The sequence below is a fragment of the Notamacropus eugenii genome, chromosome 1, assembly GCF_028372415.1.
Source record: "Notamacropus eugenii isolate mMacEug1 chromosome 1, mMacEug1.pri_v2, whole genome shotgun sequence".
Taxonomy (NCBI): Eukaryota; Metazoa; Chordata; class Mammalia; order Diprotodontia; family Macropodidae; genus Notamacropus; species Notamacropus eugenii.
Window position 1 is genome coordinate 620,137,180 of NC_092872.1, and position 26,494 is coordinate 620,163,673.

At 37.4% G+C, this 26,494-nt stretch overlaps 1 protein-coding gene across 4 annotated transcripts in view; it reads left to right on the plus strand.

Annotated features, from left to right (window-relative positions):
- Nucleotides 1–26,494, plus strand: part of ZMAT4 (zinc finger matrin-type 4) — a 756,701-nt gene that overhangs the window by 316,838 nt on the left and 413,369 nt on the right. For all 4 annotated transcript variants that reach the window (XM_072635103.1, XM_072635102.1, XM_072635104.1 and 1 more), the window contains one exon: nucleotides 16,161–16,317. In XM_072635103.1, coding sequence (XP_072491204.1) covers nucleotides 16,161–16,317 — 157 coding nt within the window. The remainder of the gene's footprint in view (nucleotides 1–16,160; nucleotides 16,318–26,494) is intronic.

Here is a 26,494-nt window from a genome sequence, read left to right on the forward strand (position 1 = left end):
AACAAATGGTTATACAGTAGACCTTATGACTTTCACTATTTTTACCATTCGAATTCCACTTTCTTATTAAACGTCCTAACTTTTCACCATTTATCCTTTTCCGCAGTAAATCTTAGCTTTGACCTTATTGCTACCCCCAGGCTCTGGACCTACATTTCTCTATTCTCTAAAATTTTACCAGATCGTCAATTTCTAACCTCATTTTGAGATTCTACCCTCCACATTCTCCCCTGTTCCAGTCAAGTAGACTGTTCTTTGTTTCTCAAACACATTCTCAACATACCTCTGTTGTGTCTTTGCTCATATGCTCAAAATTTCTTTGCATCCCCTTTATTTGTTGAATTACTACTCTCTTTTTAAAAACCCAACTAAATGGCACTTTCCCTTTCCCTTTGTTTTTAACAATATTCCTTCTTGGACTTTGTAGATAGGGCTTTATTTTTCAACTTTCTAACTCATTTCATTTTGTGTATCTTAGCTATTTGCTTCCAATTAGAATAAGAAGCTCATGAAATAATTGACCTTATATGTCTACCTCTCTTTAATTTAGCCTCTCTAACAGTTCTCTGTTCATATAGGTGATTAATTAATATTTGAAGACTGAATAATAATATTTTGAATACTAAAGTCATAGAACTGTGGTAAGAAAGGTGCATTGTAAAGTGGTATAAAATGTAAGCTGTTATAATTATCATTGGAGATGATTCATGAATCAAGTAAGTACTTACTGATTGCCTGCTATTTCTTACATATTCAAGGGAAAGAAAAAGAGGATCGAGTGAATAAATCAAAAGAAGCATTTAAATATATGTTATATGCCAATTATTTTCCTGGGTACTAGAGAAGATACAAGCAAGATTGTCTCTGCTCTCAGGGACCTTCCATTCTAAAGGAAAACAAATACACAGGGGAGTGGCAAACAGGGAGGGTTATTTTGGTCAGAGATATAACAGGGATGATATATGAAGACTTGGGTAATTGATTGATGTGCCCTTTCCAAGACGAGTAATATTTAGTATTCCATATTCCGCAGTTAGAGATATAATGTATGTATGTGTGTGTGTGTGTGTGTGTGTGTGTGTGTGTGTATGTGTGTGTATAGAGGGAGGAGGGGAAGAGTATACACAAACAGTGATATGGCATGCAGATAGCCTGAGAGCAGTGTAGTGGACCTGATTTGGGATAGATATGGTGCTTTCTCATTAATCAGAATAGATCTTTCCCTGAAGAACTTCTGTAGGTTATATTAGATATCTAGACTAGCTGAGGCTAGAATTTATTTTTCCTAGTAGAGAAGGAAAAAGAGATTAAAAAAAGAAGCAAAGTTGCATATCCATGTAACGTTTTTTAAAAAGGCAATAGTCAGTTGTCCTTGTAGATGTTTTGTTTTTCATAGGTCACATTAATAGGTGGTTTGTTATAGAATTTGATTTAGGACAGAAAAAAGAGTGAAGAATTCATTAATTACCAACTGTACAATTTGCACCTGGGAATAAGAATGTATTTCTAGAAGAATCTAAGCAGATCTCCCATCTGGTGCCACCAAAAAGTGCTTAAAGTGCCCTGCTGAGCATATGAGGTTTAACAGCCAAAGGGTGATTACACCCTACTGAGGAAAAATGATGTGACTGGGACAAATGTGGATTGGTTTATAAAACAGAGACAGAGAATTTCAGCTCCTCTCTTTGTATACAAATAAAATTGTCTGAAATTCCTCATTGGATGATAGTGATTTGTACCTAAACAATATATCAGAGTTGTTTGCAGGTAAAAGTACTTCTTAATGGTTTGGGTTATTTTCAGTTGAGGCTGTAGTGGGGAAGTAGTCAAACAAAGGAATCAGGAAATATCAAAGAATTATTCCTCCCATGCCTGGCAATAATTAATAATACTTCTTATAATAATACCCTTTACCACCTTTAGAAAGGACATGGTCAAGGTAAAGATCATTGAGAAGAAGAAAGACAGAGTGATAAAGAAATTGGAGGCAAGGCTGTATGAGAATTGGTGAAAGGGATTAGGAATGTTTAACGTGGAGAAGGGAAGACTTTGGAAGACATGGTCACTGCTTTCAAGTACAAGGGTTGTCATGTAGAAGAATGAATAAACTTATTCTATTTGACCTAGAGAGAGCAAGGACCAGTAGGTGGAAGTCACAGATAGATATATTTTAAGTCAATGTAAGAAATAAACATTTTTTAAATTTTACTTGTTCAAAAGTGGATTAGGATATTAGAGGTCTTTCAATGAATATTGGATTATCAATTGCCAGGGATGTTGTACAGAGAATTTCTGGTAAAGGTACACATTGGAGTAGATAGCCTCTGAAATCCCTTTAAACTCTTAGAGACTGGTTCTGTGATTTTTAATAGAAAGTCAAATATTTTTTGAGGAGAGGTGCTTGGACTATTCTGGAAAATTTACAAAAGACTTATTTCCCCTGCCTTGCTCCTACCCCACTTCTGTTCTCTATTTATCACATATACTTTTCTTTCATATATAGCCCATTTATTCAATATTTTTTACTTAGTAGTTATATGTGTATCCAGCCTCTTGAATTCTTGCCTTTTCTTTTCCTTCTTAGAGTCTTATAGTTACTACAATCATCAAGTTAAGTAATTCATAAGCCACCACTAAAACAAACACATATTCCTGATGCAAAAAGTATATAATTAATCTCTCCATTCCTTCTGAATGGTAACAGGTCCTCTCTGTTCCCATTCCAGGAAAAAGTGACCTTTCTTCGTTAATGCTTGGCAGACCCAGCATTCTCACACACTGCATAGTTGAGCCCTGTCCCAACAATAGGCACATGACTCAACAGCACAGAAGCATTAATTTAGGATTGATGAATTTTACCAGGTGACTTCTCAATGGGCTGCATCCTTCTAGCAGCCAAAGAATGCCCTTTGTCAAAGAATAAAGGATGATTGCACTCTACTAAGCAAAAACACTGTACCTTATCATTGCCTCCATATCCATTCTGTGAGCTCTATTGACCTCATGTGAGTACTCTGTTTTCTCAAAAACAAGAGAGATAAAATGCTAGCATAACAGTTACAAGGAGAAAAAGAACAAAATCAATACGAGACAAAAGAGAAAGTACTTGCCTTGCCTTGTCTTTTCTCAACCATTATCCTTGACCTCTCTGCAGCCTTTAATGTCAACCAGGGCAGCTAGGTGGGGCAGTGGAGAGAGCACCAGTGCAGGAGTCAGGAGGACCTGAGTTCAAATCTCAACTCAGACACTTGATACGCACTAGCTATGTGACCTTGGGCAAGTCACTTAACCCCAATTGCTTCATCCTGGGTCAACTCCAGTCATTCTGATGAATATCTGATCACTGGATCCAGATGACTCTGGAGGAGAAGTGAGGCTGGTGACCTGCACAGCCCTCTCTCACTCAAAACAAAGTCAAGTGCAAGTCATGTCATCATTTCTCTGATGGCACGGTCTTCTTCGGCAACGAAGGATGAACACACTTGCATGCCAACCACCTCTTCTTTTTATAATCTCTTCTCTTCAGTTTTTGTTGTTGTTGTTGTTGTTCATCCTGATTCTGTTCCTAACATTCTAATTCTTCCTCGATCTCCATTACTAAATCTTCATCCAGGTCATATCCATTTACTGTGGGGATCTCTCAAGGCTCTGTCCCGGGTTCTCTCTTTTTTTTGCCTCCCTCTAAACATTTTATCAGCTTGCGTAGATTTAATTATCATCTCTATGCAAATGATTTTCAGATCTGTTTGTCTAACTTTCTCCTTTCTCCTGAACTCCAGTCTTATATCTTCAGCAGCCTGTAAGAAACTTAAACTCAACATGTCCAAATCTGAACTCATTATCTTTTCCATAAAACCCTCCTCATCTCGTAATTTCACCATTTCTAGTACAGGTAGGACTACAACCTGTGGCCTTGACACCATATGTGGCCTTCTAGGTCCTCAAGTGTGGCCCTTTGAATCCAAACAGAACAAATGAAGTTTGAATTCATTTGAAGGGCTGCACTTGAGGACATAGGGGGCCACATGTGGCCTCGAAGTGAGAAGTTGCCCACTCCTGTACTATATTCTTAGATACCCAGGCTCAAAATATTATTTTTATCTTCAATTTCTTACTCTCTCACACTCTGCCCCCCATATCCATTCTGTTGTCAACCCCTGCCAACTGACGTTGTCATCCCCTTATTATCATTGCTATTCAATAAACTTTTGTGACTCCCTATAACTTCTATGATCAAATATATAATCCTGTTTGGCTTTTAAAGCCCTTCTTAACTTTCTTTCTTATGCCTTCCTTCCTCCCTTCCTCCCTCCCTCCCTTCCTTCCTTCCTCCCTTCCCTCCTTGCACTGTATGATCAATGGTTTCTTTGCTGTTCCTCAAATATTATGCTCAATCTCTCAAATTTGAGCATTTTCACTTGCAGTTCCTCATGTCAAGAGTACTCTCTCTCTTCATCTCTGCCTCTGGGATCCTGTGGCTTCCTTTAAGCCTCAGTTAAAGTTCCACCTTCTGAAAGAAGTCATTCTCAGTCCTCCATAATCTTAGTGCCTTCCCTCTGAGACTACTTCCAATTTATTCTGTGTATATCTTGTTTGTATATATTTATCTCTTCTATTAGACTGTGAACTACTTGAGAATAGGGATTGATTTTTAAATTTTTTCTTTGTATCCTCAGTACTTAGCACAATGCCTGCTACTGTTCTAGGTACTTAATAAATACTTGTTGACTTCCTAACCAATTGGTTGGCTTGACCTTTTGAGAGGACAGAATGTTGTCATAGATATCATTCCATTTGCATTGGCTTACCAAGAGGTTGGTTTCTGGACTTGTTTTTCTTTCTTCTTTTCTTTCATGGAGTCCCTCTCCATACTCTCGAACACTAATCAGGAGCTGCTAAATTCTACTTTTTCAGTGCAAACAAATGATGTATTGCATATTTTTGTTCATGGTGTCCATGCCAACAATTCATAAGTAATGATATTTTTGAAGCTGGTCTTCTAAATACCCCCAAATTTTAGAGTCCTAGAATTTGTCCTACCCATAGAAGTTAGATTTATTTGGTAACAGTATCCTCAGTGCTTAACTTGCAAGGAAATTTTTTAAGTTTCAAGGTTTAGGGATCTAACCTCTTATGCAGAGAAAGGAAATTTTCTGCATACTATGTCCCTTGGAAAGAGAATGGGATTCCCAAACCTTTCATCCTCATATAACTGAAGGTCTATGAAGGGCTAAAGTTACAACATAAGTGAGCAAAAGACTTTATACTTTGTTCTCTATTATTACCATAATTTATTTAGACAGTGTACATCAGATGATAAGATGTTATATCTTATATATCAGATGATATATGTTATCTCTCCAGGCTAGGATTCCGTGTTCTTAGAAATTATAAGTTTTAAGAAGGACTAATCAGAGTGTTTGGTCATGGCCTGTATAACAGATACAAAGTGTGTTTCCAGTCTGAGTAGCACTATAAATCAGGAGCAGGACCAAGAGGTAGGCTATATTGGATGCTGTGGAAAATTGATACACCCCAGACAGAGATGATAATTAAATTGACTATTAGTGGACCACTATGAGTTCTTTATGTATTTTCTATATTTGTTTGTGGACTCCTAAGAGCCTTTTTCATTTTCAGTGGGGTAAAATACTGTCTCATGAACAATATGCATTTGTTAGCATGAGTGTTTGAATGGAAGCTTTAGACCTTGTTATACCTATTTTCAGAAATCTAAGAGAGGAGAAAGAGAGAGAGAGAGAGAGAGAGAGAGAGAGAGAGAGAGAGAGAGAGAGAGAGAGAGAGAGGTTGAATGTGGAATCAAGGAGATCTGAGTTTAAACCAAGCCTCAGACATTTACTAAGTGACCCTGGGCAAATCATTTAATCTTTTTACTTTAGTGTCCTCATCTGTAAAATGATGAAGCTTGTACATACCTCAAAGGGTTGTTGTGAGGATAAAATAAAATATTTGTGAGGCATTTTGAAAAATTTAAACCACTATACAGATATTATTATTGTTATTAACTGTATTTTAATGTAATTGGTTTCTATTGAAATCTTATATATTGCATTTTTTTGCATTTAAATCATTATTCTGTGAAAGAGTCCCATGGGATTCACTAAACTATCAAAGCGGTCTATGGTATACACACAAAAGATCTATAGGGGAATAAAAATTTTGAAATAAGAATTCACTGTGTCATGTGACTTATCATGTTGATAGGGAGGCTATCTTAATCAGTCCATTACATAGAATTTTAAGATTTATAATGTTCTTTCCTCAACAGAAGCCTATCTCTTTTTTTTTTACAAATGAGAAAATTGAAGCTCAGAGACATTGAATTACTTTCCCAAAATAATAGAATTAGTGTTGGAATTGCCATTTGACCCTAGGTATTCTATTTTGTTCCCACTAAATGAAATTTCAAATGATCCTTTGATTATTCTACTTCTACTGTGGGCTCAGCCCTATAGCAAGCACTGAAATAGATGCAAAAACATTATATGATCCTTTCCCTGACTTTCAAGAGTTTTATAATCATACTGGCAAAATAAGATCAACACATATGAAACAATTATGAAGTAGTTCAAGTGGTGACAATTGCAGACCAAAATTTGTTGCTACAGGCAACGAATGATAGGAATGATTTGATAAAGTAGGAATAAACTAGAGTAGTCTTGGAAAGCTAAATGGAGGAGATGAGATTCATCTGGGGCTCTGAAGTATATGGGGAAAAAAAGATACAGACAGAGGGGGAAGAGGAACAAGGACGTTGAAGGCAGGGAAAAGCTTAATGCACAAAGGTATAAGGATAAGAGTGGGGCATGGAGAGTATAGAATATATTCCAAAGAGAGAGGCTGTTGCAGGAGGTCACATGTAGCAAAGTATTGGGTTGTATCATTGGATATTTGTACCTCCAGTCAAACCTTATGAGCAGCATCATGAGGAGAAAGAACATTTGACTCAAAGTCAAGAAACGTGGCTTTGAATTCTGGCATTGCTGGTTACTATTCATGTGACTTGTGGGCAGGTCACTCCCCTTCTCTCACAGTTTTGTTATCTAAAAATGGTAGATGTAATACCGATATTACCAACCTCACAGGTTGATAAAAGCAAGGAAAGCATTGTAAACCGTGTAGAGCCAAGAAAATGCACATTATTTTTCTAACACCTTCCCAAGTGCTCTGTACTTAGCAAACCTCTAATAAAATTTTAGGGTATTCAATTGAGAAGAATGATTTCTGAAAGTCCCTTAGGTTCTGCAAATAGAAAAGAGGAGAAATATAATATAAAGGGCCAGCTTGTTGGCCTTTGGATCAAGAAAATGTGGGCTCAAAGCCCTTCTTTGACAGATATAGGGTGTGTGATTCCTGGCAAGACATTGAACCTCTGCACCCCAGATAACTCTAAAAATATATGGGTGGCAGATCTGCCCTGATAGAGGGAATTTCTACACTGGGTGACCCCCATCCCTTGAGGAAATCCCAGGTATAGACTCTTTCTGTTTCCATGCACCCCCCTCCCCCCAACAAAAACACAAACGGACAAAACTGTTGAAATGAAAGGGAGAAGAACTTCACTGTTACTTGTGGCAGGTCTTTCTGGTGCTGAAAGAACAATTATAATTCTCTTGTAGAAACAATATGACCATAAAGCCAGAATTAGCACATTTTTTGGGCATTTCTTCTTCAGCTGTCCTTGCTCTCTGAGTGTCTTTGTTTTCATCACCAGCAAGTGGTGTAACATTGCTCTTGCCTTCAGGTATGTTTGGTGAGCAGCTGCTGGTAGAGTCTTGGATTACCTTTTCTATACCAAGAAGGAAGCTTTGTTATCCAATGAATATGCATCTTGAAGTCTAGACAGAGAGTAAGAAAGAGAATCAGGGATGTGCTAGAGCCATCCTGAGTTGGTCTTGGGAGCCTATTTTCATTGTTATCATTGTAGATATTTACCATCTTAGAATTTATCAAATGCAATAAATCAGAGGTGTAGCCAGGATGGCAGAGTAAAGGTAGTGAATCATCAGAGCTCTCTTTCCAAAAACCTCCAAATACCTTTCAAGAACGACGCTAAACAAATTCTAGAGTGATGGAACCATCAAAAAATGAAATGAAACAATTTTCAAGCTTAAGACAACTTAGAAGGTCTATTTACCAATGTGGGAGAGGCGTAAAGTCCAGCACAGGCCTCACCCATACAGACTGGGTCCAAGCAATTCAGAAGCAGGCCTTGAATGAATCAATGGGAGCAATGACCTAGTTTCCAGACCTATGAGCCCACAGATGGTAAAGTGATTGGACATTGGGTCAGAAGGAGATTTACAGCAGTCCCTTTGCTGGCACCAGGGGTAGGACTCTGTTACATTGTCTGTACTTGGATTTGGGTCTTAGTCCTAGGTCTTAGTCCCAGTGGGAAGATGAGTACTAGCACAGCAGAACTTGTGGCCACAGAGAATCAGGGACCCTGGTTACAGTTCCAGGGTTGAAAAGAGTGCTAGTGGACAGGAGAGTAGTTAATACATCTCTCTCTAGATCATAGCACCTTGGAAGAACCAAAAATTTACAGGTCCCCAGAATTTCCTCCCCAGGAGGAAAACAGCTACATAAAAGTACCCTGAAGTTTAGGACAGTGTTCCCTCCACTTGAGAAGTAGAGCTCTACTAAGAATAGCCTGAAAATGAGCAAGCAACAGAAAAAAAATAGCAATTTCTGACCATAGAAAGTTATTATGGTGACAAGAAAGTTCAAAACACACACTCAGAAGAAAATAACAAAGTCAGAGCTCCAGCATCCAAAGTTTCCAAGAAAAATGTGAATTGATCTCAGGCCATGGAAAAAAAGATTTTTAAAATCAAATAAGAGAGGAAAATGAAAATTGGGATAAGAAAGGAGAATGATGTTAGAAAATCATGAAAAAAAGAGTCAACAGCTTGATAAAGGAGGCATAAAAAATACTGAATAAAATAACACCTTAACAACACAGACTAGGCCAAATGGTTAAAAGAAGCACAAAAACCTAATGAAGAGAAGAATGCCTTGAAAAGAAAAATTGACCAAATGGAAAAAAAAAAGATATACAAAGATTCACTGAAGAGAAGAACTCTTTAAAAAGTAAAATTGGCCAAATGAAAAAGAAGGCACAGAAGTTCACTGAAGAAAATAATTCCTTAAAATTTGGAATTGTGAAAGTAGATGCTAATGACATCATGAGATCTCAAGAAACAATCCAACAAAATCAAAAGAATAAAAAATAGAAAAAATGTGAAATATCTCATTGGAAAAACAAATGACCTTGAAAATAGATGTAAGAGAGCTCATTTAAGAATTATTGAACTACTTAAAAGTCTTGATCCCAAAAAGAGCTTAGAGATCATCTTTCAATAAATTATAAAGGAAAACTGACCTGATATTCTAGAATCAAAAAGTAAATTAGAAATTAAAAGAACCAACCAATCACCTCCTGAAAGAGATCCCCAAATGAAAACTCCCAAGAATATTATAGCCAAATTCCATACCTCCCAGATCAAGGAGAAAAAATACTATAAGCAGCCAAAAAGAAACAATTCAAACATCATGGGGCCACAGTTAGGTTAACACTAGATTTAGCAGCTTCTAGATTAAAGGATCAGAGGGCTTGGAATTTGATACTCTGCAGGTCAAAAGAGCTAGGATTACAACCAAGAATTATCTACCAACAGAGCTGAGTATAATTCGTTTTGGGGAAAATGGATATTCCGTGAAATAGAGAACTTTCAAGTATTCTTGATGAAAAGACCAGAACTGAATAGAAAATTTGACTTTCAAACACAAGATGAAAAAGAAGTATAAAAAGGTAAACAGAAAAAGAGAAATCATAAGGGATTTGATAAAGTTAAACTGTTTACATTCCTACATGGGAAGATGATATCATAACTCCTAAATGCTTTCTCATTCTTAGGTCAGTTAGAAGGAGTATACATAGACAGAAAGAAGAGGTATGAGTTGAATGTCATGGTATGATTATCTAAAAAGTAATAAAATTAAGGGATGACAAAGAAGATTGCACCAGGAGGAGGAGAAAGGAGAGTTAGCCTGATAATTTATATCTGACATAAAAGAGGCCTGAAAGATTTTAGAGTGGAGGGTAAAATGGAGAGAGGAGCAAACAAACCTTACTCTCATCGGGACTGGCTCAGAGATTTAATAATATACACACCCAGGTGGATGTAGAAATCTGTCTTACTGTACTGGAAAGCAGGAAGGGAAGGGGATAAGGGGCAGGGGAGGAACTGATAGAAGGGACGGTAGTTTGGAGGAGGTAAAAGTTAGAAGCAAAACACTTTTGAGAATGGGCAGGGAGAAGGGACAGAGAGTGGGACAAACAGGGGGGAAATAGGCTGGAAGGAATACATGGTAATCATTATTGTGAAAATAATTTACAGTGAGTTTGTCTGATAAAGATTTCATTTCTCAAACATATAGAAAAATGAATCAACTCTATGGAAATAAGAGTCATTCCTCAATTGATAAATGGTCAAAGGATATGAACAGGCAGTTTTCAAAGTAATAAAAGCTATCTACAGTCATATGAAAAAAATCTCTAAATCACTATTGATGAGAGAAATGCAAAATAAAACAACTCTGAGCTATTACCTTATATCTGTCAAATTAGCTAATATGACAGAAAAGGAAAATAAAAAATGGAGGAGAGGTGATAAAATTAAAACACTAATGTACTACTGGTGAAGTTTTATATTGATCCAACCATTCTGGAGAGCAATTTGGAACTATGCCTAGATGGTTATAAAACTATGCATAATCCTTGACCAAGCAATACCCACTACTAGTTCTGTATCGCAAAGAGATAAGACATAAAAAATGAAAACAAAAAGGAAAAGAACCTATGTGTACAAAAATATTTATAGCAGCTCTTTTTGTGGTGACAAAGTTTTGGAAATTGAGGGGATGTCCCATCAATTGAGGAATGCTGAACAAGTTGTTGTATATGATTGTGACAGAATACTAATGTGCTTTAAGAAATGATAATCAGAGTGCTCTCAGAAAAAAAAAAAGTGGAAAAACTTACTTGAATTGATGCAAGTTTCAATGAACAGAAATAAAAGAACATTGTATACAGTAACAGCAATATTGTAGGTTGATCAACTATGAATAATTTAGCTGTTCTCAGCAATGCAATTATTCAAGACAATTCTATAATACTTATGATGAAAGGTGCTTTGTCTCCAAAAAAAAACAAAACAAAACAAAGCAAAAACAAAAACAACTGATAGAACCTGAGTGCACATCAAAGATACTTTTTCTTTCCTTTCTTTATTTTTATTGTTTTTATCTGTTTTCTTTCATAGAATGACTTACATGGAAATGTGTTTTGCATGACTACATGTGTGTAACCTATGTCAAATTGCTTGCCTTCTCAATGGGGAATAGGTGAAGGAAAGAGAGAATTTGCAACTCAAAATTTGGAAAAAATGTTTCAATTGTTTTTACATGTAATTGGGAAAAATAAAATATTAAATAAGACTTTTATAAAAGAAATCACCAAATGCTGAGAATCGGGGCTTGATTTGTTTTGTTGATTGTCTCTAAGCTTTAAAAAGTGGTGAAGAAAACCTTAGCGCTGATTACACTTTTTAACATTTATTTTTGTTTTGTTTTATTCTCAATTATATGTAAACAGAAATTTCATTATTCATTTTAAAGTTATGAGTTCCCAGTTCACTTCCTTCTACCTTCCCCTCCCTTCTCCTTGAGAAGGCAATTTGATGTAGATTATACATGTACAGTCATGCAAAACATTTCTGTGTTAGCCATGTGGTCATGCAGCTTCCAATTGAAGTCTTCTTTTGGGGGGTGCCCACGGGACAGCCCATTCCACTGTGGTTCATGTTTAATTATTGTTGGTGGTTTTGGCATGTTTGCCATCATTAAATATTTGAAGGATTGTTTTTTAAGAGAGGATCAAACTTGTGTTCCTTAGTCCCAAAGGGCAGAGCAAAAGACAGTGCAAAAAGAAAAAGGCCCGAAGGATAAAAATGAAAAGAGACAGATTTTGGCTTGAGAGAACGAAAATTTCTCAAGTCTTCTCTTCTCCAGACTAAGCATCTCCCAGTGGAGGCCCAGAGCTCAGGAAGCTTAGAGATCTAAAGCTTTGTGGCAGTGACAGAGAAGATGTAGTTGCCACTTTTGACACATTTGGGCTACTGGTTTATTAAAGAAAGGAAGACGTCAGGTGGATTAATCTAGGGTTTGACTTGTGAGGGCTGCCCCCCGCCTGGCTAGGGCATTTTATTTGCATTCCTCAGGTAGTAATTTTCTCCCACTTACAATGCTGGACTTCTTACTTGTGTTCTATCTGGACATATTGTGGGATGGAGATTGGCAATGAGCAGGGAGGAGACAGTACTTAAGATAAGTTCTTGGCTATTGCCTTTTAAAAATTTTTCTCCTTTTAGTCAAACTCCTACATTGGGCACTATATAGTATATAAAAGAAAAAGATGTATGTTGATCTTGATATGTGCATCCCTGTAGAGATACACACATTTACCCATATGTTGTATTACATGTATATTTACATATATAGACATACATACACATTTACATACAGAAACACATCTACAGATTTTGTATATGTGTGTGTGTATATATATACACCTATATATCTCGTATATATACAAAAACACTTGGGAATAGATCAGCTGTAAAATATATATATATGTGTGTGTGTGTGTGTGTGTGTGTGTGTGTATGTGTGTGTGTGTGTGTGTGTATAAAATTATACCATTTTATATCAAAGAAGTTCTCAAGATGTACAAGTACAATCTTGGATTCTCACAGGCTATATAGGTAAAAATCCTCACTGTTATTTACTAACTGTGTAACCCTAAGGAAGCCATTTTCTATCTCTTGGCTTCGGTTTCCTCATCTGTAAAAGGTAGGGTTATAGGTTTGGGGACCCTTCAATCCTTGAATGCAGCCTTTTGACTAAGTCCAAGTTTCACAGAACAAATCCTTTTATTAAGGGGATATGTCCTGTGAAATTTGGATTCAGTTAAAGGGCAACACTTGAAGACCTAATAGGTCACATGTAGCCTCAAGGCTTCAGCTTCCCCACCCCTACCAGGTTTTCCTCTAAAGTCCTTTTTAGTTTTAGCATTTTAAGACCTTATGACCTTATAAGTTTTGTTAGATCCTAACAAGATGGAAACATTCCAGGGACAAATTGTCTCTTTTCTCATCCAGCGGAGTGCAGCTCTCTACTGAATATCTCTACTGTTTCTTCTGCTTTCCTCTGGGACTCTCCAAAGTTACTGTTCATTCTGCTGTTTCTCTCAGCTGCCATCTTCTGGTCTTTGGCTTCTATTTGCTTCTAGGGATGGCATCAGCAACTTAGTCAACAAGCATTCATTGAGCACTTATAATATGTAATATAAATATACGAGCAAAAAAAAAAGATAGTCTTTCCCTTCAATATGTTCACATTCTAATTTTTATTAGATAGCACTCTTTAATTTGATATCCTCAAAGGCCATCATTAGTTCTTTTATGATGCAGACACCCAACTAGCTCCATCAATCAAGATAACTAGAAAAATTCTTTGTTTAAAGTCAACATTTTCAACTAACTCTTCTGTCCCGTGTTTTGAACTGTCTCTGTTTAACTCTTCTCTGAGTTATGGTTAGAAAATTAATTTTTACTTTCATACTTAACCCTACCCCTGGTCTAGGCAAATCACTTCCATGGGCTCTGCTAAACAAAACTGCAAATGGATTGGATGAAACCATAGTGAGGATATTCATTTTCATCCCGTATCATCATACCTCCTGTTTTTTTGTTTTGTTTTGTTTTTGCAAATCACAGGGATTAAGTTAGGTTCAATGGATTGAAAAGGTTCAGCAACATTTCTTTTTCTTCTTCCTACCAGCAACCAAAAGTTCTGTTTTTCTTCATGTAGGGAAAAAAATCCTAGAGGTTTACTACAAGAGGGTTAACCAAACTGTGATGAAACATTTGGTCTCAGTAACTTGTGAAATTAGGAACAATTTATGATCTATGCTATTGGACAGAGGACACAAACAGATAAAATGAATGTCTTATTATGCTAATGCAATTGATAATTTTCAGCTGTTCAAGTACAATTTCAATAGTAATCCCCTTTAGATCATGAATTCTTGATCTGTGGTCTCTAAAACAATAAGGGGCCCATGAATAGCTTTCAGGGAGTCTTTGATTTTGGATGGGAAACAATAGGCTTATTTTAATATAATTGGTAATCATATGTTTGTAATCATATATATTTTATTTTATATATTCAAAAAGATTTTTTTTGGAGAGAAGTTCCATATTAGCTTGATAAAGTCTGTCGGGCTGTACTAGACTGTCAAGAGTCCATGGCACAGAATAGCTAAGAACCCCTACTATGAATGGTGAGACCCTCCAGATGTTACTGTTTGTCCATAATATTATTTTAATTGCATCAAGTCCCAAAAGTAATGAAGAGCTTCCTAAATTAGGTCTTTAATCTCTCAAAAGAATTTGCCGTAACTACGCAGGAAAAATAATTAAATGGATGAAGAATTCTTATTGTTCAGGCTATGATAAGCATTTGGATGGACAACCTAAAATGCTAATAGCTATATATTTTAAACCAATACTGGAAATTGATTATGAATCAGCCCTAGGATTGAACAGGAAGAGGAAAGTGGATTATTTTGTCTTTGGGAAATCATAAAATTCTTTTAATGACTCTAAGATCCTATTTGAATCAAAAACATATCTTTTTAACACCATCATTCTTCTGGTGATATTGTAGGAGTGCACAAAATAGAATGCTGACACATCAGGATAGCATTAAAAAGATAGATTTTTCAATGGAGTTGAGGATTAGCCAAAGGACAATGGGAGAGGCTCATGATGGGCATGGGTAGGCTGTAGAACATAACCAATAAATAATTACATTGAGGAAGTAATGTAAAATGTCATCGATGAAATGTATGCTTACAAAATAAGAGTGAGTGCAAGATAACCAAGGGACTGCCAAGATGCTCCTTCAGTGCACTAAAAAGATCAGGAGAATAGGTCTTCTTAGCACATTGGGTAACAAAATATCAGTGGGACTTTCACATGAAGGGAAAGCATTGGGAAGGTGTGAACTGCATTTTTGGAGGGAATGTCCAAGTCAATGGGATCTCAAGTACTTTGGAGTATTGATATAATGGATCAAGCAAGCCAGGCTAGGTAGAATGTTCTGAAAAGTACCCCACTAAGTGGGACTGGTTTGACTTAGCAGTGGAGCTAAATACTGAATAGTGCCCAATTTGCAGATCTCTGCAAGGAACTCAGTTGAAATCTAAAATTGCTTATACTGTGCTGGTATTGTTAGTGCTATTTTCCCTCATTGCACTAGAGATGATATTTTCCCAAGTAAGTGTCTGTCTCATTTTTCTTTACATATAGGAGCACTGTTATTAAAAAGAAAACAGAATTTAAAAAAATACCAGTTTGTGAGTCAGAGGGTTCAGGTCAAATTCTAACTGCAACTTTCTTCTCTGAATGACTTTGAGCAAGTCACTGACTTTTTCTGGGCCTTGTTTTCTTCTTCTATAAAATGAGGAGACTGAATGAGATAATTCTCAAGATCCTTTCCAGCACCTGATCCTTGGAATGTGTTGTGAGATAAGGCGGTAATCAGTAATAATAATACCTGACATTTGTATGGCATTTTAATGTTTGCAAAGCACTTTACCTGCATCAGCTCATTTGAGCCTCACAGCAAATGGGCAGAGTAGGCACTAGAATATCCATTTGGTACATTAGGAAACTGAACATCAGAGGGGTTAAGAAGCTTACTTGCACAATGCTAGTAAATACCAGGCCAGGATTAAAAAGCTCAGGTCTTCTAACCACTAGTCTTCTATTCTGCCTCCTATAGCACATGGTCTTTCAAGAAGATTGAAGGAGAGAAGTAAAGCTGTTAAGCTTTAGCTAAACCAGTCTTGAGATAAATCTCAGATACAATGAAAAGGTAGAGGTGGGGGTGGGGAAGGCTTAGTTTTCCTGATAGGTTTTAGTTGAGTGATTTCTTCTGCAGACTCAAGGTCCCAGAGTCTTCTTTGTTTTCCCTCTAATATTTTCATTTCTTTTTTTCTTTCCTTGCAGGGAAGTGATGATGACATGGTGGATAAGAACAAGTGTTGTACCCTCTGTAACATGTCTTTTACATCAGCAGTGGTGGCTGACTCACATTATCAAGGGAAAATCCATGCCAAAAGGTTAAAACTGTTGCTAGGAGAACAAACCCCAGTAAAGGCCACAGGTAGGTCTATGAACAATAACCATCAGGAGATGCTGGAAATAGAACAATGTGCACAGTTCATTAATTACAGTCACTATTTAGAAGGACAATTGGTTGGAGCAGCAACTTAATGGTGGATCTTATTAAAAATAACAATAAATGGCTGCATAAGTAACCAAGTCAAGTAACTACTGAGATTCTTTCTTCTTACTGTCATCACAACCTTCAAAAATTGCAGAAATTCATTATATCATTACTTAGTGGCCTAGGTTAGCTCTCTTTTCATATCCTGGGAAACAGTTTGTATCCTAGAAGACTTTGGTATTGGAAAGAACCCTAGATTTGGAGTCAGAAGACCTTGGTTTGAATCCTGGCTCAGTTACTTAATTGGGAATCTTTAATTTTGAGGTGATCTTTGATGGCTATGTATTTATAAATATATATACATATAGACCTGTATGCCTTAGTAGATAATTAATGTAATAATCCCTGTTTGTGATTTATAATGGAGCAAATTTATTTTGAATTTGGGGGTCACTATAGTTCTTCAAAGAATGTGAATTCATCGGCCATCTGTGTGTTTGTGACTTTGACACAGTCATAATAAGATTAGTTCATCTACTTTCATGTTTAAAAGAGTAAAATATTATTGAAACATTCTTTAGCTTTAACATAACAGACATAATTCTGGATTTCAATCCAATCCAATGAACCTTTATAAAACATCTAATAATCTGCAAAGCATTGCTGTGTGATGGGCATGAAAGGAAGAAGGAAAAATAAAATGGCCCTGGGTCTCAAGAAAGTCACCTTCTCCTTGAAGAGGTATAACGTGTAAACAGACAAGGAGCTGCATGATGATTTGAGGAAGAGAACACTAGCATGCATTAAGAAAGGCTTCCCATAAGAGATGATTCATGAACTAAGTCTCAAAGGAAATCAGAAAGGCCTGGGCACAAATCCTACCACTGACACCTCCTATCAATCAAGCAATCAATGTATATTTATTAGCACCCCAACTGTGTTCCAGGCACTGTGCTAATGATACAAAAGGAGACGAGACAGTTTCTGCCTTTAAGGAGTGTGCAATCTCATGAGATTGGTACAATTCATTTAACTTCTTAATGCCTCAGGAAAACTGCCTAGTACTTTTCTACTAAGTCATGGAACTATGACTTGTAACACTTATTATATACATTGGTCCAAAGAGAAAGCATTTATTAAGCACCTACTATGATCTACAAGGGATGGGGAACTTGTGGCCTCAAGGCCACATGGGGCTCTCTGGTCCTCAAGTGCAGCCCTTTGACTGAATCCATATTTCACAGAATAAATCCTCTTTTTTTTAAACAAATCCTCTTAATAAAATGATCTGTTCTATGAAACTTAGACTCAGTCAAAAGGCCATACCTAAGGACCTAGAAGGCCACATGTATCCTCAAGACAGCAGGTTCCCTTCCCTTGATAGTCTTGTACTGAATGCCAAAGATTCAATGAACTGTCTCTACCCTCAAGGAGTGGAGAGTCTAATATGGAAGGAGTTCCCATACTAGGAGTTCTACAAACAGAAAATCAGGGATCCTTTACATATTTGCCCAATTATAAGGAGTGGTTAATTATTAGTTGAGTATCCTGGATCCCGAGTCAGACAATCTGGGTTTATATCCCAACTCTTCCTTTTATTACCTGAGTGATCTTGGGCAACTCATTTCCCATCCATGTTTGGACCTTAGTGTTCCTGTCTCTAAAATTTAGCTTGAGCTAAATGAAATCTATAGTTTCTTCTAAGTCTGAATTCTGTAATTCTAGGTAAACTCTTGTCCAACTCAGTGATTCTGTGAAATAGTGCTTTTGCTGGAATGTAATCAGAATATAGGGAATTTGAACAAAGCAGAGTTGTTTTGTAATCTTCGAAAGAGGTGGGAAATATTTCATAATTATTTCTAGTGGCAGGTTAGTTACCCTCAGAGAGGAATTAGGGTTTAGCTTTGCATTCTACCTCACTATCTAATGAATTGTGCATAAATCATTCGTATAATTAAATGGCCATTTAAAAGGGGAAAAAAGAACATAGATTTTTAGGGAGTCTAAGATACTGCTGGCCTTTTTTCCTCACCAGTGTCTCCTTTAAGAAAGTCTTACTCTGTTGAGGGCAAACATGACAAAGAGTTGTTTGCTGATCATACCTGAAATTTTCTTGCCTCTGAGTCTTTCATGTGTTTGCTCATCTATTAATTTTTCATCTTTCTGTTCATTCATTCATCTACTCATCCACTCATGTTTATTCATTAATTATTTCCTTTATCTAATAAGTCAACAAACATTTATTAAGCACCTACTTTGTGGCATTATGAGGTAAAAGGTAAATCTTGAGGATACAAAGAAAAAGAAAAAAAATAATGCAGTGGGACATGAAGAGTTCATTAGCATGGCGTGACTGAAGACTCATTGAAAGAAACCAAGAATAAGAATGAAACAAACAATTTCTTTATACAACATTTTCATAATAATGATTTGGCTAAAGACTGTAGTTTTTTCCAAGGTTGATGTAATATAGACTTCTATTGTATTGCATATATGAAATTTGGAAATGAACCCCTCTTTGCTTTATAGACACATTCTGGATAATAGCATAAGATGATACCAATAATTTATCTTTCTATATCTCTTTAAATGTACAAAATGCCTTCTTCACAACCCTGTGAGATACTAGTACAAGTATTAGTATCCTCATTTTACAGATGAGGAAACTGAGGCTCAGAAAATTTGACGTTTCAATGAGCATGTACTCATTTGATAAAGGCTGTATCTTGCTTCTCTAAAAGGTTTCTTAGCATCCACCAAAGAATCCATTTCACTGGATCTCTAAAATAGACAATGGAAAACAATTATCACTTTAAGCATTTTCCTTGTATGTTTAAGGAGCCCTTTTGTTTTCTATGGCTAAACTCAACATTTATGCTAAGCTTAGATTTTGGAAGTAGTGAGGGAATAAGATGAACAATGTCTTTGTTTATAGTCTCTATTAGCAAGTGCTAAAGTTATTATTTTTTTTAATTTCACTTTATGATAAAAATAGTTCTCGGTGAATTTAAATACAACCTTTATACAACAAAATACCAGTTTGTTTTCATTAATTCAAATACCCTCAGAGCTAGAAAATGTTCCCAGGGTAATGTGGGAGTTGCTGTCAATAAACTAAGTTTTATTTGAATGTAGCTGAAGCTCACAGTGCCCACACATATTCATCACCACAGAATTGGTTGGGCACTCTACCTAGTGACTTGGACATCCCATCTGTAGAGCTGTCCTTAGGTTTTGACTAAGTTAGGAAATTGTCCTATCCCTGTTTTGACATAATCTGAATAGCATTTGATCTTTCAGTAAACAAAAATATATTCTGTGCTGCTATGTACCAGACACTGCGTTAATAAACACTAAGGATAAAAAGAAAGGCAAAAAATTGTACCTGCCCTCATTGAGCTCACAGTCTACTGGGGGGAGACAACATGAAAACAACTAGATACAGGATATATTAGAGATGATCCACAAAGGGGAGGCACTAGCATTAAGAGGGTTTAGGAAAGATTTCCTATAGGAAGTAGGATTTTTAGCAGGGGCTTGAATGTGAATCTCTGATTCAACCAGTGAAAAATGTTCCAGAATAGGAGAAGATGCGTATTGTAAAAGGAATAGCAAGGATGTCAGCATCATGCTATCAAAGAATATTTAGTGTGAGTATAAGGGGTAAGAAGACTGAGAAGGTAGCGGGAGTGGGGGAGCATATTATGCAGGATTTGGGGTGATAAATAGAGAATTTTATATTTAATCCTGAAGGTAATAAGGAGCCGCTAGAATTTATTGAGGGCTGACCTGCATTTTAGGAAGATCACCTGGATGACTGAATGGAGGATTGACTAGATCAGTAGGAGAGAAAGGATGACTGCAACTCTGCCCATTATCCTGATGAGAGTGCTAGCCGCTCACCCTCTGAGGCTTCCTGTTGACCATCTTATAAAGCCAAAGTTAGGCTTGACTTCAGGGAAGGTGCTCCTAACTGGGCACAATGCTATAACACTGACTATGTGGTCAGAAGGGAGCCCAAGAAGGCCCAATGAGACCTCCCTGTTCAAGAGTGGTAATAAGGCTTGGGAGTATGGTCAGCTGGATGGCATTCTATGTTTGCCTCTGTATCCTTGTACTGTATGTTTCTCTGGGAAAAACTACTTTGCATTGGATTATACGTGTATTGCATGTTGCTGGAGATTTTAGGCATAAGATAAACCAGAGGATTAGACTGCAGTGATGTAATTCCAAGAGGATGGTGATGACTGCTGCATGCCTGACATCTTCTGAGTCTTGCCACATTCTTTCTGTCAAAGGTGACAGGATCACAGCAGACAGAAGTCTTAGGACCCCAAAATTCTGTGTATAGGGGCAAAAGAAGGTTCTCTAAATGCCCTGAGACCCAGATAGCTACTGCTGCAGTGAGACAAGGTGGGGATGGGGAATAGAACAGAGGCAGTGATGAACACAGGAGGCTACAAGCAAATTCTAAAAAGATTTCATTTCCACTGCCACTACTCTAATTCAGCTCTCATTTATAATTGTCTGGAGTATTGCAGTAGACTTCTCACTAGTCTCCGAGGTTCCAAACTTGCCCCTCCCTTCCATTTTAGATGTTATTGACATATTTTCCAGGAAATAACTTGGATCTTATCACTTTCCTATACAAAAAAAGTAAAAGAAAATATAAAGAATAAAAAAGAAAGTGGTTCTTGTTGCCCGCTGCACTGAGAATAGGTACTTTAGAAGAAGTTAGGTGGCTCAGTAGATAGAATACTGAGTTCAAATCCAGCCTCAGATATTTAATAGCTGTGTGATCCTGTGCAAGTCAAGAGAGAAAGAGAGAGAGAGAGAGAGAGAGAGAGAGAGAGAGAGAGAGAGAGAGAGAGAGAGAGAGAGAGAGAGAAAGAATAGATATTTTAACTTGGCATTCAAAGCCTGGTTGTACCTCGACATGTTGATCTCTCCCAAACATAGCTTTGGCTCAGGGCATATTCCTAGAACACGTTTCACTCTTTTCTGCCCCAAGACCTTACTAATATTGTGCATCTTTTCATTCAACAATAAAATTTATTAAAAATCTATTGTGGAAAATACCATGCTAAGCACTGACGGAAACAGAAACAAGTATAGTTGGACCATACTGTTCATAGGGTTTTCTTAGCAAAGATACTGGAGTGATTTGCCATCTATTTCTTTGTTGTATAAAGGCAAACAAAGGTTAAATGATTTGCCCAGGGTCACACAGCTAGTTAGTGTTTGAGGCTGGATTTGCTCTCAGGTCTTCCTGGTTCTAGGCCCAGCACTATGTTCACCATGGTGCCAAACAGCTGACACAAACAGAACTTAACCACAATCCCTGTCTTCCTGGAGCCTTATACCTTAGCTCTGTCTAGACTATCTTACCTCCCTCCCCCACTACATGTTGAAAAAAATCTAACTATATTTAAATGCCCACCATAAATACCAGCTTCTCTGTACAAATTTTCTTGACTGCATGTGATCTAATCTGACTGTGGGAACTTCCTTTCTACCTGCTTTATTGCATTTACCATTTTCTGACTTATTGTTAATGAATACTTGTCTCAATCTTCTTTTATTAGATTATAAGAACTTTTAGCCCAGGGACCTTATCTTAGTATCTGATATAGAGTGGATCAATCGACAAACATTTGTTAACTTCTTATTTACACATCAGGCACTGCACTAAATGCTGAGGATTAACGAAAGGTAAAAACAGTCCTTACCACCAAGGAGCTGAGATTCTAATGGGGGAGAGTCAATAACTATGTACATGGAAAAAGTCAATGGAAATTAATCTTGGGGGAAAGAGCCTAGCTTTGGTCTGAGGTCTCTTGTAGAAGGCAGAATTTGAACTGAGTCTGAACAAGACTAGTGTGGCTGTACGGTAAAGTGTGTTGAGGAAAGTTAAAGGTGGGGAGAAAGGCCAGGTTAGAAACCAATCTGAGGATATTATATGTGATCTTAGGGATAATAGAGGGGTCACTGGAATTTATTACGTAGAAGATTTACATGGTCAGACCTGAACTTAAAGAAATCACTTCAACAGCTAAATGGAAGATTGATTATAGTAGAGAGAGACATGAAGACAGCCAATTAGAAAGCTATTGCACTACACCACATGTGAGGTGATGAGGGCCTGTAACAAAATGGTGGTGGTGTGAATGGAGAGACTGGAGAGAGAGTTAGGTACTCAATAAATATGTATTGAATTGAAAAACATTCCACCAGCATGCAATGTTTACCTGGTGAGGATGGGAAGGTTGGGACAGGTTGCATGCTTTTTCTCACCCATGAACATCCTTCTGAGGTTTCATGGGGCTTTTTCATCCCCTGACATCTCTTTCCCTTATTTTCTACTTCAAGATTGCTCTTGTTATTAATTTAACCAAATTTCAACTAGATATAAAGTTAGTGTAGAAGGGATCCATGTAGGGTGACTCTCCCTGGGCCTTGTTCCTTTCTTGGTCTGACCTGACTGCAGTTTTCTAATAGACTGAAGCCCACCCACTATCCATCTGGACAAGCCACATAGGTTCAGTGCAAGAACCAAGGATTGTACAAAGACCAGATCTCCTTCTGTCTAGAAGAAGTTCTCTTGATATAGTGTGTGATGACCCCATGGCATTTCCCTCCTGCAGGATTTCAGTCTTTCCTGAGGTATTGGAGGGCTGAGTGGCTGCAGGGATTCTAAAACAATCCAACTACAAAGCCCATGTGATCTTCTATAGATGTATATCAGTGTGACCATGGGAAATAAGTCAGCGAGGTGACACTATTCTGTCTAATCATCACTCACTATTTATGGTATTAAAAGGAAAAGGAGGGAGAGGAGGAGAGGAAGAAGGAGGAAGAGGAGAAAGAAGAGGAAAGGAAAGAAGGAGGGAAGGAAGGAAAGAAGGAAGGAAGGAAGGAAGGAAGGAAGGAAGGAAGGAAGGAAGGAAGGAAGGAAGGAAGAGGGAAGGAAGGAGGAAAGAAAATATTTAAACCTAGTCAGATGAATTAAGTTTGTTGAGACGGACATGTTTTTCTCTCTTAGCTACACTAGTACCTACTCCTTTCCACTACTGCCTCTCCATAAAAACCAGGCTCTTCAACTGAAGTAATCATGGGGTAGGCATAGTTTGAGCACAGATCACCACTTTTCTGAGCTACTCCATCTGATGAGGGTTAACAATTGGAAGATGTGAATCTTCCCTCACACACTGAAGCTGCACTTGATCAAGAGGACCTTCTCACAATATTTGTTTCTATTGTTTTCTCCTTCAGTTTGATGCATGGTTACTAAGTCCTCAAAAAGGTTGGCAGATCTTAAGGGAAAAAAGGCTGTCTGATGATTCCTGAAATCCCATCAAAATCTGAGATTCAGTAATTCTATGATACTGGTTGTAAATCAAATATCAGAGTCTGTTCTCTGAGAGGCAGACTGATTTAATCTTTCTTGGGAACTTCTCATTAATCTTTGTGGCTCATTATGCATCCACCCAGGGTTTTTCCTGGGCAAATAAGGATTTGGCTCGTGTCTCTTAAAGGATTCTCCACAGACCGTCAACAACATTTATTAAATGCTTAGTTTGTTTCGGATAGTCTGCTAAGTACTGGAGAGTCAAATAAAAGCCAAAAAGAAAAAAAAGATAGTCTCTGCCTTCAAAAAGCTTTTTTGGGGGAAGACAATACATAAAAAAGTGGCTGAAGGGGGGGTGGGAGGTGGGGTTAGAAGGTATTCAAATGAAGGCTTGTGATAAGGTCTAAAAGAATCAGAAGTACCGCTGAGAAGGGAATATATATCATGACCTGATTGGACCTGTCCCCAAAATGGAGGCCCTGGAAGGAATTCACCACAGGGCTGGGATGGCTGAGGGATGTTTCAGAGTGAGAAGGCCCCAGGGGCTAAGGAAAGTTTCAGGTTGAGAAGACCCCTGCAGACATTATGAAAATGATCTGTGAGAGACATTTAGCAAAGTCAGTGAGATTAGACATAAGCTGGACATCCTTTAGCAATACTAGAGTTAGACCCCTCATTTTAGTGATCTCTACCTCCCTGCCTTCAGAAATTCAGACCTAGTCCTCACAAAAACTCATAGTCCAGCACTTAATTCCCAGAAAAAAAATGTTGGATATTATTCCTAGAAGCATGCACTGGAATTAAGGCCCTTCATGAAGAGACAATTTCTTCATTTCATAACTTGGCCTGAATACCTCAGTACCCTAACCATTTCCTTACTCCATTGTCAATACCCCTTCTATTTTTCCAGCATTTTCTTTTGATCTGCATTTCTCATCTTAGGTTGATGGTTTTCACAGCACTCCACCAGAGGTTTCCAGGGCCTGAGGAACCTTAAGCCCCAACCTTTGCCTTAGGGTTTTTCATCATTTCCCAACCTGTCTGTATGGTCACTTCCCATGGCTGATTCCATATTCCTCATAATTGTTCTGCCCAGTCATTCCATCTCGGTACGTTATTTGACATGAACTTTTAGCTTTCTTTTGCACTGAATGAGGGAGGGGGGATTCCCTTGACTAATAAAGTCATATTCCTAAACAGAAGTACACGACACACACACACACACACACACACTGTTCTCTCTGTAACTTTTACTCATTGATCCTAATTTTCCCTCTGGGTAAAATTAGTAGATTAAATCAAATCCTGCATCTACTGTGTTGATTGATGGATGAATGGAGCCATATGATAAATATTCAGATATCTGAAGCTAGCTCTCATAGCGCCTTAAACCCACCCCAATTTTCTCTCACCCAGGTCTTTTAATGGTTGCTTTCATGATGGGGTCTCTAGTTCACTCACTTGGCTCCTTGTTCCTGTCTTAGAGAATTAGTATCTCATATCCACATCTCTCATGAAGCTGATGGGCATGAGCACCTCTTGAATATTAATAATGACAAAAACTGTGGGGCAGAATGGTGTCATGGTAACCGGATACTGATCTAGGAGTTAGGAATCAGCTGACTCGGGTTCTAATCCCAGGCCTGCCTAATGAGCTGTGTGATTTGGTACGTCATTTACCAGATCTGGTTCTCAGTTTTCTCATTTGTAAAATAAGCCAGTTGGTTTAGGTAAAAACATAAACATAAAATCAAAATTTCAGAGCTAAAAGGGAACTTATTCATTTCATCAAGGAAGAAAATGAGGCTTTGAAAAGTGAAGGAATTTATCTCAGTTCCCAGGATCTCTAAGGTCCCTCCTTAGTCTATGAATTTATGGAAAAAAAAGGGATAAAGGTAACTAAATTCTGTTGAAATCCTGTTGGTACTTAGTTATGATTCACTGAATTTAAGCTTTTGCCTTATGGTTTTGTTTTGTTTTTCCTTCTTTTTTAAAAAATTCTTCATCTGAGATATAAATTCCAAACTCAGTCTGGTTTACCTGATGAAAGCTGACAAAGGTCACAAACCAAAATATCTACTTTCAGGCTGGTGATGTTTTTTCTCCCTTTTGTACCTAGTCAACCCCTACAAATAAGATAATAGGAATCAGAATGACACTGAAGTCTCATTCAAAACCCTGCAGAGCAATATAAGCTATCATGAGAACATCAAAGATATGGAATCTTTCAAAATAATATATTAGAATATTTCTTGGTGCAGATGTGTTTGTGAATTATTTAAGGTAAAAAAACTGCAGCCACAGAGAAGCAGTGGGTATTCTCCACTTTTCACTCATTAATTATTAATAAAATTTTAAAATTAGACATACTCAGACTGGTTAGGCATTATTTTTAGGTTTAGCAAGACAATGCTTCTTGTATTTGCTATGAGTCATATATGAGCTCCTTTAAATAGATGCATTATCCTGAGCCAAAGACTAGTGTGTTAATAGCCACGAAGCCCACTCACCTCCTGCCAAACATCCAATTCTGTTTTCTGCACAGTCAGAGCTCGTTTGACCAGTAACCATGCTCAAATTCCCCTTTGTAAAGTCACTATAGCTTATGAACACCAGGGGATGGAAAGTGGCTAATATGCTGTATGAATACATGGTAGATGACTTATGAATGGAAATATCAATTGTTTTAATTTCCCAGTCCATTGTGTATTTAATTTTCAGTTTTATGAAGAGGCAGTGAGAATATTTCACTTTGGAAGCCTTGTG